At 40.2% G+C, this 19,315-nt stretch overlaps 1 protein-coding gene across 1 annotated transcript in view; it reads right to left on the reverse strand.

The window, feature by feature from the left end:
• Positions 1 to 19,315, reverse strand: part of LOC124253152 (calexcitin-2-like) — an 87,017-nt gene that overhangs the window by 9,395 nt on the left and 58,307 nt on the right. The window contains exons 2-4 of the mRNA XM_046686870.1: positions 14,650 to 14,702; positions 8,345 to 8,455; positions 2,531 to 2,663 (exon numbers count right to left, since the gene is read on the reverse strand). Of these exons, the coding sequence (XP_046542826.1) occupies positions 2,531 to 2,663; positions 8,345 to 8,455; positions 14,650 to 14,702 (297 nt within the window). The remainder of the gene's footprint in view (positions 1 to 2,530; positions 2,664 to 8,344; positions 8,456 to 14,649; positions 14,703 to 19,315) is intronic.

The following is a 19,315-nucleotide window of genomic DNA, read 5'->3' on the forward strand; positions in this document are numbered from 1 at the left end:
ATACGACTTTAAATGGAGGTTTATGTTATTTGTTATGTTTCATTTTTATGGACGAAAAGTGAATGAGTGAGTATATTTTTACGCCGCTCTTAGCAATGTTGCAGCAATATCAGTGCGGGGCACACCAGAAATGGGTTTCACATATTGTACCCACTTGGGGAATCGAACCCGGGTCTTCGGCGTGACGAGCGAACGCTTTAACCACTGGGCTACCCCACCGCCCCTACGAAATTCTGAAACATTCATCGGGGATCTATTGATCAGATGTGATGAGAAAATCAGTACAGTACACTTGTCTTTACGTCACTCAATAAAGACCGCCTCTGTGGTGTAGTGGTTAGAGCGTCCGCTCGGAGAGCGGAAGGTCGCGGGTTCGATCCCCGACCGCGTCATAAAAGACGTTAAAATATGGTACTTGTTGGTCCCTGCCTGGCGCTCGGCATTAATAGATACAACAAGGACTGGTCAGCTCGGAGTCAGTATAATGTGTCTGAGTAGGGTATTCATGCTTCACTGTGGCATGGTATCTCAGTGGGCTAGCACTGTCAAACCAGCTTCAGTCTGGGCTAGTACAAGCAGCCGCACATACACACGCATGCACGTCGTCATATGAGCGAAATATTCTCCAGCACGACGTTAAACCCATTTTCACCTCACCTCACCTCACCTCACCTCACCTCTCAATAAAGTGTCACGGTCCCCTCACACCTCACAAAATGTTCCCTAGTATATAATGAATGGCCAACGGGCATTTCTTCTATGAGTGGCATTTTAAAAATTGGTTAGTGCAATAATGACACATTTTATGGATAACATGTATTTCTATTTCGTGAGTGCGGTGTTTAGGTTCAGAATCTTGTAGGAATTCCCACTTGACAGCAGTACCAGATCCTGTAGGCAAACGTCACACTTAAAAAACAGGTTGTTATCAATAAAATTTGTCATTATTGCAACAATGCATTATTTCAAATTTACGTCTCCATGGGTTTGGTTTGGTTGTTGTTTAACGCAGCAATCAGCAATATTCCACCTATAAGGCGGGGATCAGTAAATAATAGAGTCTTGACCAGACAATATAGTGATCAACAGCATGAGCATCGATCTACGCAATTGGGATATGACGACAACGGATACGACGAAACTTGTTTGATCGTCAACAGGAGCCGTCTTCATGTCAAAATCACAGATTTGGTTCCGGGCCACTACGGCAAACCGTGACTTGGGATAGGGCTTGTCTTACGCCTGTAGCGGTAGTAACGGGCTAATCGTCTCCCCAATTTTAACCAAGTCAGCGAGTCAGCATGTCAGTCAGTCAGTCAGTCGGTCATGTTGCTGAAGACCAATTCTTCACTGACTGACCAAGTCGGGTCAGTCAGCGAGTCAGTCAGTCAGTCAATCAGTCAATTATGTTGCTGAAGACCAATTCTGAAGCGTGACTCACACAGGACGGCACGTCTAACGACCTGCAGATTTTCATACTTTGTACAACATGTTCGGTGGTTGTAACGAATATCGTCTGATCGATTTGCTACCTCTCACACGATTCGATCTACGGATATTTGTGTCGATATCATAGTATCTCGCGGTATTTTGTCTCCATGGTATCAAATGTCCGAAGAAGACTTAGCAGCAGTTATCTGCTGCGCGATACTATGTGAAGAAGACGGCAATGCCAAAGCGAAGAAAAAGAGAAAAGATTAGATTCTCCGTCGCGACATCCACGGAGCATTCAACCATCTCATAAAAGAACTTGAAAGGCGTGGTTTCCATGAAGCAGACGAAGCCATGAAGCAGACGAAGCCATGTTTCGCGCTTGTATGTAAACATTTACCACGTGACCACAAAATGCAATTTGATTGGCCGCGCCAGATCCAACTTGACGAATAACTAGGCTCTACACACACGCGACACGATCGACGCGGGTTCGAGCGGGCTTTTGTTGAATTCGATTAATCACTCAGATGATACGACTCGGTCGAATTCGGCATATCGATTCGACGCGCCAACCATGGGATACAATGACATCATGCACCAGACAACTCGTGGTGAACTTTTCATTGTACGGTACCCATTGTGGTGTTAGCATCATAACATCATCGATGTGAGCCTCTTGGCAACAGGTACATTTCACAGGGAGAAATAAGGATGACCTTGCACAGTAACGTGAACTATAGCTCACCTGGGCCTCCTTTCACAAAGCACTAAGGTGATCGTAAGCACAGGCCCTCGTGTCTTTGCGAGGATTAAAGGTTAAAACAATATTGTTTTTTGAGATGACCCAAGACTCGAAACATTTCACAGTGCAATACATCATGATTTATTGTACTGTGAAGCATTTCGAGTCGGGGGTTTATGTATTTTTTATTATTTTTTTAATCTTTAATCCTCGCAAAGACACGAGGGCCTGTGATCGTAAGTCACTAAGGTAACCTTAGTGCAATATTAAAGAATGGGAGTTACGGTTAACCTCAGTAAAGGTTGCTTCGTGAAAGGAGCCCCTGAACTATAGCGCACCTGAAATGTAGCTCACCTGACGTGTCATTAACTCTGAACATGAAATCCATGTATTTCTTCTGCCAGTGCGGAAAACCTTCCCCCGAGCTGACGTCTCGAACGCACGACGACCACATCTGAACCCACTCGTCCTTCGTCACCATGTCGTCCTACAACATGTATGACAAAATATTATTTTCATTTGTTTTGTTTAAAAAAAAAGATAGTTTTCATACCTCTGGTGAAAATAATGTTTCATTTGTCTGGTGACATTGAACTCGAAATTACGTTACACGTATCACGTCCTGACTTCGGGGAAACCTGATGGTTAAATCTTTGTTGTTAAGCGCTGCTCTCAACAACATTCCAGCTGTATGGCCAAATAAGTTACGCGTTGGAACTCCCCGGATTCCATTCCAAACATCGGTACAGCATCGGAATATATTGGTACCAATATATATCTTTATCATGTCTACCGCCTCCGTGGTGTAGTGGTTAGAGCGTCCGCCGGGAGAGCGGAAGGTCGCGGGTTCGATTCCCGACCGCGTCATACCAAAAGACTTTAAAATATGGTACTTGTTGGTCCCTGCTTGGCGCTCGGCATTAATGGGTACAACAAGGACTGGTCGGCTCGGAGTCAGTATACTGTGTCTGAGTGGTGTATTCATGCTTAACTGCGGCATGGTATCTCAGTGAGCTTGCAGTATAAAACCAGCTTAGGTAGGTCTGGGCTAGTGCAAGCAGCCGCATATACACACGCATGCACGTCGTTATCATGAGCCAAATATTCTCAAGAACGACGTTAAACTCCATTTTATGTCACCTCACCTCACCTTGTCATATCTCTAATGTGCACATTTACTTAAGATGCAATTTGAGTTTGAACGTTAACGTAAGGCATACATGTAAAGTTTAGCAGTTTGGGACAGACACGGATGCTTTTGTACGAGTGAGTGAGTGAGTTAATATTTAACGTCACATAGGCAATGTTTCACCCATATCGTGACGAGAATAGTTTTGACGTTTTTAAAGAATATGTATAAATTATAAAAGCCTGTCGTCAAAAGGACAATAAAACAACTAGACAATCACAGTTCGAATTAAAACTAGCATGTGAAGTTAAAACTAATATCACTACTAGTATTTGGACAGTACATAATATAAAAACAGCCTATAGATCGCCAGCCACTGAAGGTAGATCACTATACTAGGGACCGTGGGGACTTTGTGCGCCTTTGCAAACTGCATGGACCCCAGCTGGATTTACACCATCACTTCAGCTGCTGGTGAGCAAATTTAGCCACAAACTAAAATGACAACAATACTACGAGTAAAAATGTGGAAGATTAAATTTCACTTCGAATGTTTGGGGGCTTACGTATCCTCCTAGGAGTACAATAATGTTACGGTACTTCAACCTCCGTTGAGGATACCGCCACTAACAATCGTAGTTGCTAATGTGACTACCAATAATAAAATATATATTTATATACAAAACATATCAATCAAAATTTATCAGTTTGTTCAATTTCTTTTGCAAATTCAATAATTCAATGAAAATTAATATTGCTAAAAAGATCCTTAACTTTTTTTGCACTGACATTTTTCCTTGTAAAGAAAAATGCAATTATGCTTTTGTACGAAATGACCTTTAGCGCTTAGTCTGTAACAGGAATTACGAATCTATTTAGCACTAATATCGGTTTCTACAACCTTGCCATTATCTGTCATGAATGTCTACTGTGGTTTTCACTTTTGACAACGCTGACCTAAATCGGCGAAGGTTAAAGAGGGTTGAAATCTACTTCATCAAGTGAACTTTCTGAAACGTCCATACTAACTCTTGTCTGAACCAATATGATCCACTTGTTGTTCATGGCTAGTAGCGACTCGTAAATGATACAGATTAATGACCCCATAATGAGTACCTTCAGAGCCATCATCCTAGACCATTACCTTCTCTGGAGAACATTAGGCACGCTGGTAAGATAAGTTCCTTTGACATTCATGCGTTATCAATAAACCAACGATTTACAAATCGGGCCTGGTGCTTAACACTGCCAGGAAGCTCCACGGGGACCTAATGTCAGAGTGCATTGGTATCAGTTCGTCACCTTTCATTTGACAAACCTCTGAATTATTCAGCAAATTGCAATAGCAGTACGATGATCTGTTCTTTGTTCTTATTCGGAGAAATCGATGTCAAATCATATGTTCTAATCTGAAACGCTTCCCCGTTTGACATTTTGTCCTACAGTCCGTTTGACTTCATTTGAGACCGATGAATTGCTCACTAACACAAAATCTAATAAATGCAACAAAATCAAACTTTGCACAGTCACATGAAATCGACAGGCCAACTCTGATGATTTGTCTCATAATTTTGGACACCCGAATAAAAAAGTTGTTTAACAAACGATCATTATTTTGTTGTCACTTTTCGCTATTTATTACGAGGGGAGGAGAGGAGGGGATTTGCTGGTTCTTGTTTGCAATGGTAAATAATATTGTAATGCTAAGATGTGTATGTTAAAGTATAAAACAATGATTCCCAATGTGTCGTTTACAACGGACTACAACACGTTACTTCTTGCCTTCCACAATATCTGTCACATCCACGGCTGGCCCAAAGGAGGCGAGAAATACCAAGAGGCTCAGCAAACGCTAAGCCTGATATGGGAGGGGCTGTATTTGTGAACTTGGTCTCGTCACTATATGGCTAAGATTAAACTGATGCGGCGTCAAGTATTAACTCAATGAAAGGTCCATTTGGAGAACGGCACACTGGCGACAAAACTAAACCCCGACTACAAATGCACGTGTTGAACATTTCCAGTTTCTCTCAACGTGATTTCATGTATTGTTGGAGCAGAATTCGAACCCAGCTTCAAATGGAATTTTCCCTAATATCAATAACTTTTAGATTACTAGAGTGTGGAAACGGTTTCTGTAAACTAAACAATTTGCGTTAAAAAGACTCTTATGTTGTTAATCTACTATAATGTGATATTAAACCACCTCATCAAAATCGGAACAGTAATTAAGATTGCGTTAATGATTTTACTATCAGCCAGTAAATATCATTTAGTCGTTATGGAGAAGCATTCAATATTCATGCCCCAAAAAGCAAGGACGTTATACAAAGATGTACTCAATCACCTTTAACAAGTTTTCCCCCAAATGAAATAAAACAGACCAAACAGGAACCAGTAAGAACTTGAAATTGATAGTAAAAATGAAAAGTTGGAGGTCTTTGACTTCATATACACTCAAAATATACTATCATGCTCCAAATTCAAAAATAAATCTAAACGACAGAAATCGCATAAATACTTTCAAGGACTAAAATCTAGAAATTGATTTTATATATCAAAAAGGAATATAGAAGATTCTTTGGCAAGCGTGATTATTAAACAGGATGACAAGCAAGTAGTAATTCGAAGTTACTATAACATTGTGTTAAACACGAAACTCGTACATTAACTTAGATATGTTTTCAAGTGTCAGGTGTTACATTTCAACACCTCAGTCTGAAACTTTGCAGGCGTTGCAAATCGAGACAACGGTTTCAGAGCTGAAGAATGATAGTCCAGTTTCACATGGAATCTATGTAAAGCTGAAGTTATTGAATTCCTTTTGGAAAGATGTTTAAAGGACTTTATTAGTCGTTAGAATTTGCCCCAAGGACACGTCAAGGTTTAAGTACTTGCATCCCTAAGAGTAAGAGACCAAAGAGGCTCCTTAAAACCATACCTCTACATCACTCCTTCCCGAGTTATATAAAATGGATCTATGCAAACTCGCATGGAGCTAAACAGTGCTCAATTTGCTATTATAAGTGATGTCTGGGGGATAGATTCGAGAAATCACAAGAAAAATATACGGCGTAGTAGACTCCACTGACATCCATCAATTCAAGTACAATTATTGCTTGTCGACCTTGACTTCAAAACTGTCTGTTGGTCCGTTTTAGCCAGTTTAGAAATGTTGCCTTTGGCAATTCATTTGAAAGGTGGACCACCGTTTTCCGTACTAAATATTACATGGAAGTGGTATATATTATTTTGTAAATGTATGGAGGACATTGCCAAGGAGATACCCTGTCTTCGTTCACATTTATTTCCTGTGTAGAAATACTGCTACCATCTTTAATGATTGCTTTGTGCATGGGTGATGACGCTACCTCCATTGCTGATGGCATGGACGGATGCCTCACAACTAATTTGAACCTTTCCTATAGCTAGGAAAAACAATAGCTTAGATCCCTTTATCAGGAAATGGAAACATTTATATACCTTACTATGTGCTAAACATTAAGTTCTACTTATAATATCAGCTGAGACCTCCAGACCCTACTCACTACAACCATACTATTCAACCTTACCCCTCCAATTTCATATTCCCTCCACAGAAACTTTAATGACATCTTATGTATCGATATAATTGTTGTAATCTCATGATGTTATATTTATATATATGTATACATGCGTGTATGTATGTGCATATGTATGTATATGTATATATGTATGTGTGCGCGTGTGTGTATATGTTTGCAATACTGTCTTTTATGTCATATAGAACCTTGCAAAACATCACTGAAGCTATATACATATATATTTGGATGTTGTCCTCTTTGCCATATGTATTTTATGTGAGACTTGAAATGGAATAAAAAATAAATAAAATAAAAAAAAAAATAAAAAAATTGAACCTTTCGGCAAGAGTCTCTGGGTTCAACAAAATGAAAATATTCTGGATGGTATCAAAGGGTAGATAAAAAATATAACCATTTCAACTGTATTTTTAAAAAGTCTCTGGGAGGCATTTAGAAGGTGGTATAACATGAATACTTGGCCCTTTTGGATAACGACTATATGCTTTTTGCCATGGCGTTCCAGAGCTACTTTTGGTTCCTTCATCAAATACGGTTCTCCAGATTTCACCTACTGAAGGAGCAAGAGAGGCCAACAAAGAATAAAGGAAGTTGTCACGTATTACTATTTCCATACCCAGATCTGTGTGACACTCTGCTATAACAATAACACCAACACAGACATCATTTAAGCCGGGGGCGGTGGGGCGCCTAGTGGTTAAAGCGTTGGCTCGTCACGCCGAAGACCCGGATTCGAATCCCAACATGGGTACAATGAGCGAATCCCAACATGGGTACAATGAGTGAAGCCCATTTCTGGTGTCCCCCGCCGTGATATTGCTGGAATATTGCTAAAAGCGGCGTAAAACCAAACTTAGTCAGTCAGTCAGTCATTTAAGCCTTGATCTGAGAAACACTGGACTTTTGACAGAGAGTAAACTATAATGAACGCAATGGGCCACTCATTTTAGTTCGATATAACCGTAGTTTTTCGACTACAGTGTACAACGAGCCTGGACCCAAAGACATTGATATATCCGCCAGTTCGTTATAAGTGTGTTCATCATAAACGTACTTTACCGTATACCAGAAAAATATTTTTATCTGTATTCTGATGTAAGCTTTCTATATTTGATATGCAGAGTACTACTAATTTGAACTAAAGTTTGAAGTTTTCGATACATCTTCATCTTCATACATGGTGCATGTCGAGAGCTTTTGTAGCCCCGTCTAAATTTGCAAAAGCCTATATATGGGACCCTTGAGAAAACATTTGGAAGTGGAAGTCGCGGCTGACTTTGTGTGCTGGCGATTAGGTGCCTGACTCTGAGGGTGTGGGTTCGAATCCCGGATAGGACTCAACCCAACAAAAGTACAAGAATCTGTACTTTACTAAGAATGAGTAATCCCAAATATAACATATGTTTCATTTGACCACTTTCTGAATGGCATTGTGTAATCATTGAGGAAACGTCTCACCTTGTTTTCGTCAGCGATTCCTTTCAGTCCCTCCCATATCAGGCTGAGCGTTTGTTGAGCCTCTTGGTACTTCTCGCCTCCTTTGGGCCAGCCGTGGATGTGACAGATTTTCTGGAAGGCAAGAAGTAACGTGTTAGTAAGTGAGTGGCTGATGTGCCCCTGGAACATTATGATTGTGACCCCGAGTACACTGATTCAATATGAATGAATAAATGAATGAATGAATGAATGAATAAAGGAATAAAGGATGAATGAATGAATGAATGTTCCTGGTTACACCAATGAAATATATGCAATTGGTGGAACTCCTCAATGGTTGAGATACGACATAAACTAGACTCCTAACTTCCGTTCTCTGCAAACGTACATATTGTAGCTTGCTGCGCATACAAATAGTGGAAACGTTTACGATACACAGCCAGTAATTCCCTTCATCGCACCTTGCTCGGATCTAAAACAGGTCCAAATCTTCGGAAGGGATGGTTTGTACCATACATTTTTTCTGCACTTGTGCTGTCATGATTTTGGAACTGCAAATTGGATTTCTCAAGATAAATCCCTATTTGTGTTTCATATATAAGTAGATATGTGTATAAATTGATCATAAATATTGACATAAATATTTTGAAAATAAAAATATTGTAAATAAACAAAGAAGAATATTTCACAATACGTAAATGTATGATCTGCAATTGGTAGTCTTTATGTCGTTGTTGAACAAGTGCCCATTTGCCAATTGTACCACTTGTAAGTTTCGATTATAGCTAACAGTGATCGTAGCCTACAGTCAGTTTGTGCAAGTAGATGGCGATTGTAGCCTAAGATCGCGGTCGTTAGCATTTACAATAATTGTGGTACCGAGTGTGTGTTTTGCAAGTGGTCTCAGAACCACAACAGCATTGAATCAAAATCAATGACCTATCGAAAGGATAGTCGACTCTTACTTGCACTATTTAGCAATCGTTGACGAGCAGAATCCTGGTAAACTTGCACCAGCGAGCATTATGCTTGCAAACACAGTTGGACGAGCCTCATGCTGTGAATGCACACCATTGAGCATGATGCTTCTATAATCCAAGTGGACGAGCCTGATGCTGTGAATGCACACCATTTAGCATGATGCTTGTATAGTCCAAGTGGACGAGTCTGAGGCAGGTAACTACACATGAACGATCCTGATGCTAGCAAATACACGTCATCGAGCATGGTGTTTATTTTGTGAATCATATGTGTTCAAATATAGGAGTGAGTGTGAGTAAGTTTGGTTTTACGCCGCTTCGAGCAAGATTCCATTAATATCACGGCGGGGACACCAAAACTGTGCCTCACCAATTGTACCTATGTGGGGAATTGAACCCGGGTCTTCGGCATGACGAGCGAACACTTTAACCACTAGGCTACACCACTGCCCCTTCAAATATTGGAGGGGTGGTGGGGTAACCTAGTGGAATAACACCCTGATAAGATTCCCCAATATGGGTACATTGTGTGAAGCCCACTACTGGTGTACCCAGCCGTGATATTGCTGGAAAATATTGGTTATCACGCCTTGGCGAGCTAAATACATAGCGTTTATTCCTTAAGCAGGATATTCACCATCCCAAAGCACACGAGTGTGATAACCTATGTACCATACAATGTCTTTCTTACTTTTTGATTTAAACAATATGCCATTTGAACTGCCACAAACCATGAAACTAAACTTTGTCGAATTTGCCCAGATATCTATGACGTCACAAATATGTGCGTAGTAATACGTTAGGTCACGTTACAAAATTCCCTACTGATCACTCAAATGACTGCGTTAGATCATCTAGTTCCCAGTACGTGTTTATGTTAGGTTGCATCAAATCCATCTATAGTTGTGTTAAATCTTGCGTTAAAGTCAATTATTCTTTTTCACAGTTGTTCGACTGTAATATTGGAGTTCGTCAAGGATGTGTCTTGAGTCCCTTCTTGTTCTCCATTTTTATAAACGATTTAGCTGATAGTATTGAATCGTTGTGTTATCCGGGCATACAGTTACATCCAGAATTAACTCAGTTGTTTTTTCCTTCTATTTGCTGATGATGTCACTCTATTCTCTGACACCATCTATGGGCTACAAAAACGTATTAATGTCCTTGAACAGCATTGCAAGGAATACAAGCTATATGTCAACTTAGATAAATCTAAAATTGTTGTGTTTAGAAATGGTAGCATCCTTACTAAGCACGAAAAATGGTATCTAGGAGGTAAATTAATTGAGTGCGTTTCTTCATATAGATATTTGGGAATAGTATTTTCACAAACATTGTCATGGCATAAACCTTTTGAGAGCTCTATTTTGCAATCTAAAAAGGCTTTGTTCGGTATTTTGAAAAGTTTATCAAAATTCGAGCACATGAAATGTGATGTCTTCTTCAGAATTTTTGACACTAAAGTAATGCCTATTTTGCTTTATGGTAGCGAAGTATGGGGTCTAGACTGTGATTGTAATTCATCCATTGAAACAGTGCATACCCTAGCTTGTAAATACTTACTCTGTGTTAAACTATGTACCCCTAACCACGTTGTACGTGGCGAATTCGGGAGATACCCTATGTATATTTTTGCGTACAAACGCTGTATTATGTATTGGTACAAACTGTTAAATATGCCTTCTATACGTTTCCCTAAGAAATGTTACAATTTATTACTGTTAGATGCTTCAAATGGTAAAATTAACTGGACATCAAAGTTAAAAAATCTATTGTATACAATGGGTTTTGGATACGTATGGGAAAATCAATTTATTCCTAATATAAATCTTTTTATTTCTGAATTCATATCCAGAGCCCAAAACACATATTTACAGGAATGGCATTCCTCGTTGTCTAGTGGCTCAAAAACTTACCTATATTCTCAATTTAAATTTATTTTTGGTGTTGAGCCATATCTCCATTGCATAACTATCAAGAAATTTCGTATTGCCTAAGCGAGGTTCAGGTGTAGTTCACATCAACTGAATATAGAAACTGGTAGATATATAAAGAAACCAAAAAACTCAAGATTGTGTGAAATGTGTTCCTGTAATTATGTAGAAAATGAGTACCACTTTTTACTGATTTGTACTGTCTATGATGATCTACGTAAACGTTTTATCCCTGTCAATGTTTTCACCCATCCAACCTTGTGTAAATTTAATCGACAGATGAGTAATGCTACTCCTCTTCAGAAATCTTGCCATGTTTATCTTTTATGCTAACAATCGTCGTCGCTACAGCTTGATGGCTGCCAATGTATAAGGTTGTACCATGGGCCGATGGCCTACATTTACACGAATAAAGACTATATATGTTAAAGCACGTATTGTTGTCAACAAACCTTACGTTTGAAAAATAACAACGCACTTGTGTGGAACATCAGATACCTTCTATTAACCTTTTGAACAACAAATGCACTTTAATGTTCGCGTGACGGCATTATGCACCTGGCTTCCTGTGCCGTTTGCTCGCTAACACTGACGGTCAGGGAACTGGTGTTGGTATCTGCGTAAGTCTATGAATTTCTGTCTTCATAATCCACTCCATGCATCTATCATACCCAGACATGAATTCTCTTTGATCAAAGCACTGATAGTACCGTAACCTCGACTGTCAAACCGGATACGATCGCTGATAGATGGGCGTGACGCCATGTTGGTTTACGCTGTGAAGGTAATCCCTAAAATTTGCAGATGACCTCTCTAATTTTGCATCGATATCCGTATATGACGACAACGGATGCCGAAAATATGGTATGATAAATAGTTAAAACTAAAACTAAACTCACTCAAATATAGGAAAGAATTATGAAAAACACGTTTGCTCAAATTTATGCATTCTATCTGCAGTCACATGTTATTGTACTTGCTGAATTGCTAAAATGGGTATTTCTTTTCACGTTTTGTCATGTTTTGTTTTCAATTTCAGAACAAAATCCTTTTCTCTTTTGTGTTTTGGCTTGTTTGTCGCTGTGAGGTTTGCTGCAACTAGCACGTGCTACTTGAAGGTTGTCCCTTTCAATATCAAAATTAATTAATATTATTTAATGTAAATAATGATCACCATGTATGAGGATATCAGCACAACAGGTCTAGAGTATTATATTAATTTCCATCTGTAATATGGCCAGAAACGCATCCCCTGAATGAAAGAACATCTAGGTTTTACTATATAGTACTTCCCCATAGTGCAACCACACACGATTTGAGAAACAGGTCTAGAGTGTTCGTCTGTAATGTGGCCAGCAGCTCTCGGACTTTGCCCTTGCCCGTGTCTGATGACTAGCTTCAGCAAATACCGGTCGACGGAAAGTTATGGTAAGTACATTTATTAAAACGAACCCCATTTCCCTTCACAGGACCAACGAACTGCTAAGCTGTGCTCCAAGCAACGTCAGGAACTAGAATTAGCAAATTCACGCTTCCATCTTCTACTTAGTTTAATATTCGCTCGAGACTGAATTACTAATAAATTGTCATAGACATGAAGAGTGTTTGGTTGAGGGCTCTGAACAACAGGACATGATAATTGGTTTCCTGTGGCATCTTTTGTGAGGAATAAAGTCGTTCTGGCCCTGCAAACATTCCTGTTCCGTTTCCCATTTGGTTTGCGATGGGCAGTTTGAGGAGTGGACTTCATCGCTTCATCACATTGTCAGTCCTGTTGCTATGGCTCTGGGGTAATATGATTCAGTTGTCTTGGGTAATATGATTCAGTTGTCTGGGGTTCAGGTAATAACGACATACTGACAGGAAGTCATGACGAGTGGTATTCACATCACTTGCAGCCTGTCCAACCCGAGACCGTAGGCCGAATTTAGGTTCATATCGCATCGGGGATATATAGACTGACTGACTGAGTTTAGCTTTACGCCGATTTTAGCAATATTCCAGCAATATCACGGAGGGGGACACCAGAAATGGGCTTAACACATTGTGCCCATGTGGGAAATCGAACCCGGATCTTCGGCGTGACGAGCCAACGCTTTAACCACTAGGCTACCCCACCGCCCCGGGGGGATATATAGAGGCACTTAGTGTTTATGTCAAGGCTTTTTACAGCCCCTAATAATGACCACGGTGACAACGCTGATGAAGAGGAAGAGGCATTTCGTGCTTGCGGTGTGGCTTTGGTACTGCTAAACATATATATAGATTTAACGACGCCGACGATTGTAAATGCTGCTGCTGCTGCTGCTGCTGCTGATGATGATGATGATGACAGTGGTGATGAAAAATCATGTATATAATGCAATGAGGTATTATTCCACACATTTATATCTTTAAGAATGTGTGTGCGACATAAAACAATATTTACTCAGAATTACTGTTATGAACCTTGTATGAGTGCCTTTTCATGTTTCTATTCTTGTGAATTCACTTCAACACACAGGGTTGGGACTATTTGTAATTGATGATTTGACGTGAGTTATAGAGGATTGTCAGACAGGTTATTAAGTGGCCTTATTAAATGAGTGCTGATTTGATTACTCAAACTTTGTTTACCCTCTTTACTAATCTGCTTTTCACGTCCAACGATTGTTTTTTTGAAGAGTGTAATAGAGATTGGTTATTATCTGTCTTTGATGCTTTGTATGTTTCTAATTCAGTAAACCTTTTCAACTGTGATTTGTTTAAATGTTTGATTTAATATCTCACGTGGGAAGCAGGTTGGTGGAATAAGGAATTATTTGATTTAATCTCTGAAAATATAGAATCGTCGTAGAAGCAAATATGTATTTATATTGGAATTTAGCTCTAGTGATTCAGAATCTCATGCTAATCTTGCTTTGGGCTTTGTATTACATGATATGTCTTAGCGGAAAAGGGAATAATATGGTTCAGGGATTGCGAGACAAAGTGTGTTACGTTGTGGAAGATCTAAATATAGATAGAAAAAAGAAAATAATTGTGTAAGTAAATGATATTCTATGAGGTCAGGTGAAATGGGGTTTAATGTCATTCTTAAGAATATTTCGCTCATATGACGACGTGCATGCGTGTGTATGTGTGGCTTCTTGTACCAGCCCAGACTGAAGCTGGTTTTATAGTGCTTGCTGACTGAGATACCATGCCACAGTGAAGCATGAATACCCCACTCAGACACATTATACTGATTCTGAGCCGACCATGCCTTGTTGTACCAATTAATGCCGAGCGCCAGGCAGGGACCAACAAGTACCATATTTTAACGTATTTTGTATGACGCAATCGGGGTTCGAACCCGCGACCTGCCGCACTCCAGGCGGACGTTCCAGCCACTACACCATGCAGGCGGTCTTTATTGAGAGACAATACTCACGTTTATGGCCTCTTCAAAATCTGATTTCTCGATGACGCCGTCTTTGTTAGTGTCTGAAAGAAGACACATGGGCATCATTACCTTTGCATACCGACGTATATCTACGGCATACTCTTTGTGCTCAGCGGTGAAATATACAGTATAGCAAAAGAAAGTATACTACCGACGACTGGATTTGACCAAAAAGACACAAAAGTTAATAGACTGAAAACAAATGTGAGTGAGTGTGTGCGTTTAGTTTTAAAGCGATTTTAGCAATATTAGAGCAATATCGCGGCGGGGGACCCCGGAAATCAGCTTCACACATAGTACCCATATGGGGAATCGAACCCGAGTCCTCGGCGTGACGAGTGAACGCTTTAACCACTAAGTTATTCCACCGCCCCCCAAGAAAACAAGGGCAGGGAATCCACAACTGTAGTCCTAAGGACCTGACTGTGTACATGCAAGTCTGTGTCCAACATACTTTCTGATACCAAAGGGCGCATGGCGCCTTTTAACACCTATTTATCCTTTTACACCTGAAGGAATCTGCTGCCCTCCTTGCGGATCTGTTTCGTAATGCATATGAAGCAGAATGACTGCTAGGGCTGGATGGTTGGTTGGTTGGTTGTTTCAAGCCGCACTCAAACCATTCCAGCTGTATGTAAATATTGGAGTGATCCAGTGATCAATACCATGAACATCGATCTATGCAACTGGGATACGATGACATGGATCAACCAAATCAACCTGACCACCCAGTCCTGGTTTACAGAATGTCTACTCTGGGTCCCGTTCCTCCAAGCTATCGTAGCGCTACGACTGTCGTAAGTCTATGTTAAAGTATGGGAGTTACGATCACCTTAGCGCTACGACTGTCGTAAGTCTATGTTAAAGTATGGGAGTTACGATCATCTTAGCGCTACGACTGTCGTAAGTCTATGTTAAATTATGGGAGCTACGATCATCTTAGCGCTACGACTGTCGTAAGTCTATGTTAAAGTATGGGAGTTACGATCATCTTAGCACTACGACTGTCGTAAGTCTATGTTAAAGTATGGGAGTTACGATCATCTTAGCACTACGACTGTCGTAAGTCTATGTTAAAGTATGGGAGTTACGATCACCTCAGCGCTACGACAGTCGTAAGTCTATGTTAAAGTATGGGAGCTACGATCATCTTAGCGCTACGATCGCTTTGAGAAACGGGGCCCAGGTTGGTAAGATCAAAACAAGGTGATTTGTCCAAGAAGTTTGATTATAATATATTAAGATCTAATATTGTTCATAACCATCCATGTTTTACCCATCTCAACGAGTGAGATTGCCTCATGTGTTTCATATTTAGATCTATAAATAAAGATACAGAGTGACAAATATCTCTACACAAGATTTCAATTTCCCAATAGTCAACTGTGTCTTCATTTCGATCAATAATCTAACAGCTCCAGCCTCTGGTGATGCAGAGAGCGTCATATGACTTGTTTAGACGTTGTTAGATCAAGGGTACAGCATTCAAGGCCTCAGTAAAGCTTTCAAACAGTTTTATAGACCCGGGGATGACATCTGTCGTTATATCTCATGACGCGAATCACTGGCTCGTCTGTACCAGCATCGAATATTTGCAGACCGCCGTCATACTGCTGACTGTGACTTTAACCATACAACCAAACAAATACATGCTCATGATATACAATGTACAATTGTTATTTTTGTCCGTTACTCGCGAAGGTACGAGTTAGAATATTGATCTTCACTAACCCATGCTTGTCGTAAGAAGCGACTAACGGGATCGGGTGGTCAGGCTCGCTGACTTGGTTGACACATGCCATCGGTTCCCAATTGCGCAGATCGATGCTCATGCTGTTGATCACTGGATTGTCTGGTCCAGACTCGATTATTTACAGACTGCCGCCATATAGCTAAAACTATACTCACTCACTTTTGGTCGGCAGTTTATTAAATTCTGTTCTAATTAAAAAATACGAACAAGAAACATGGACGCGCTCACATACTACTCTCTTCTGAATAACCACGAGATGTAACATTGAGAACGCATGACAATACCAGTGGTCAAAAAGACCCTAGTCACGTATAACCAGCGTGTACACCAAAAGGGTGAGAAAGTGAGTTGGGTTTTACGCCGCTTTTAGTAATATTCCATCCAGATCACGGCGGGGGACACCTGAAATGGGCTTCACACATTGTACCTATGTGGGGAATCGAACCTGAGTCTTCGGCGTGAGGAGCGAACGCTTTAACCACTAGGCTACACCACAGCCCGAGACGTTTTCTTTAAAAAATGCACCTTTTGTTATATGTACATCCAGCATGTTTTTGAAAACACATTTTCGTTTGAAACAACGAATTTTATAATGGCTATGTTTTGTTACAACACAAGAAGGTAACACAAGGCGTATCTGCTGTGTTTATATTCAATAAATAAATAGGGCAACGTTTCAGCACCATACAACGCTTGTTCTGATCGAATATGGCTGTTGGCTAGTTAACAAGGTACTCTGGGGCACAAAGGGATCCTCAGAATGCAGGCTAATGGCTCGTCCCTTCAACACGCCCATTTAATGTATATCATTTTCGGGCATTATTCTCGTATGTCAGGTTATATAAAAGAGACGCTTTATCCTTTCAAAACAGTCATTATCTTCGACCGTGCACGTTCCCAGACAACATTGCCCGTAAGCGTTTCCGTAGGACTGAATGTCCCCAATCACATGTCAATTATCGTCAGTTATCTCAAGTATAACCCCAGGCTGGAACAGTAGTCTGGAAAGGTATGGTGAGCTGCTGGAGCCATAATCACGTGGATCGAACGACAGTTTAGAAAGTTGTTATAATGACAGACACGACTGATGCTTCTCTTGGTAACTATACTACCTATGTCATATTGAATATTACGATTCTAATCATCTGTCTAATGTGTGATGTAAAGGCTCGATCATGCCTATATCTGTTTATAGGATCATGCCAGTCCAAAACTAAAAATATTCACCTGGTACTTTTCACCATCTTGTGTCCGTTATTTTCTATTACTTTTGAATTTCAGATCCTGGGGTTAATTGATTTTGTATGATTTGTGTTAAAAAGGGTATAGATTCCAGAAAAAGGAAAAGTACATGTATGGTATAATGTAAACATTATAATGTGTATATTCATGACAGGTCAAAGCCATTTTTTAAGCAAGGCCTAAACGCATACTACACGAACGAGTTTTTCCTGTTTTATGTCAAGAAACGTATTCTGCTCGTGTGTTTTAGTCATTTCGTTCCAGAAAGCATTACAGAAACTTTAACCTTGATGACCATTGAAGATCACGTTCAGAATTGGTCTTCAGCAACCCATGCTTGTCGTAAGGGGCGACTAACGGGATAGGGTGGTCAAGCTCGCTGACTTGCCTGACACGTGCCATCGTATCCCAATTGCGTAGACCGATGTTCATGATGCTCATCACTGGATTGTCTGGTCCAGGCTTGATTATTAACAGACCGCCGCCATATAGCTGGAATGTTGCCCAGTGCGGCGTAAAACAACAAAACAACCAACCAACTAATCTTGAGACAAACGTCAACATAACCTAAAACCGAAAAACACTTGGCACGACTTAAGTGGATGGTCTGTTGTTCTTTGCGAAGTTTCATCCAATGATCTTTGTCGACTCGAATTTCGCTCTTGCCTCTCTGCACTCTGAAGCCCATGGGAAGTATTCAATCCAAGCCGCCTATGAGCTGGTGGGCAGTTAGCTACCACATACTATCTCATCTTGCTGAGTGCTTAGATGCATATTGCGAACACAATTGCCTATGGAGACAAGGGTGGTTCATGTACAGGCTTGAGTGTAGGTCAGGCTAGATACCTGAGTAACCCTCAGGAGTAAAGCTGCAGCTACTCGCCACGACCAGCTTCACTTAATCTTGCTTGTGACCTGGCTGCTGTATTTGTAGGGTAATCAGTATCTGTTTGTTTTCAAAGTGATCGTTTACAACATAACGATTCCGGAGTGGATTGTTACTTACTCTTCTTACCCAGGTCAGTGTCTCTGTTTTAAATATATCATTGACATGGGAATAAAGTAAATACTAGTAACGAAGGTTTTATGTTCCTCAAAGGAAATAATATCATTGGAAACGAGTAAAAAAACGTCCATGTTTTGTGAAGGTACTTCTCCTTCTTACCAACAAACAAACGTAGTGCTATCGTCTCTAGATCTTGTTTCTCACCTGATATCTAACAAATGTTTTCCAAACAGCAAACAAGTGACCTTTTTTACGGCACAATGGATCGTGTAAAATTATAATTCAAATTGTGTGTATTGTATTGCCTGTAATTATATACGAAAAAAAAACGAACAACAAAACTAAAAAACGGTGTAAAACCTTTCCACATCCATCATTTGCAGAGTGAGTGAGTGTGTTTTTGTGCGGAAAGATAAAAATAATTCCGCTTTTAATAAACCGCTTATAGCAATTTTTCAGGAACATCAGAGAGGAGGATACCAAAAATGGATACATTGTACCCATGAGAGAGATCGAGCCCGGGTCTCCGGCATGCCGAGCAACTAGCGCTAACTAGCAGGCAACTACTGCCCCTTCTTAAATACTTTTTGGAACTGAAATAATACATGAACAAAGAGGGTCGGTTTCTCTATTTTCATGAACAGAGGATACGT

This window comes from Haliotis rubra, unplaced genomic scaffold (genome assembly GCF_003918875.1).
Source record: "Haliotis rubra isolate DU_JTF1 unplaced genomic scaffold, ASM391887v1 Scf533, whole genome shotgun sequence".
In the NCBI taxonomy this organism is placed as follows: domain Eukaryota; kingdom Metazoa; phylum Mollusca; class Gastropoda; order Lepetellida; family Haliotidae; genus Haliotis; species Haliotis rubra.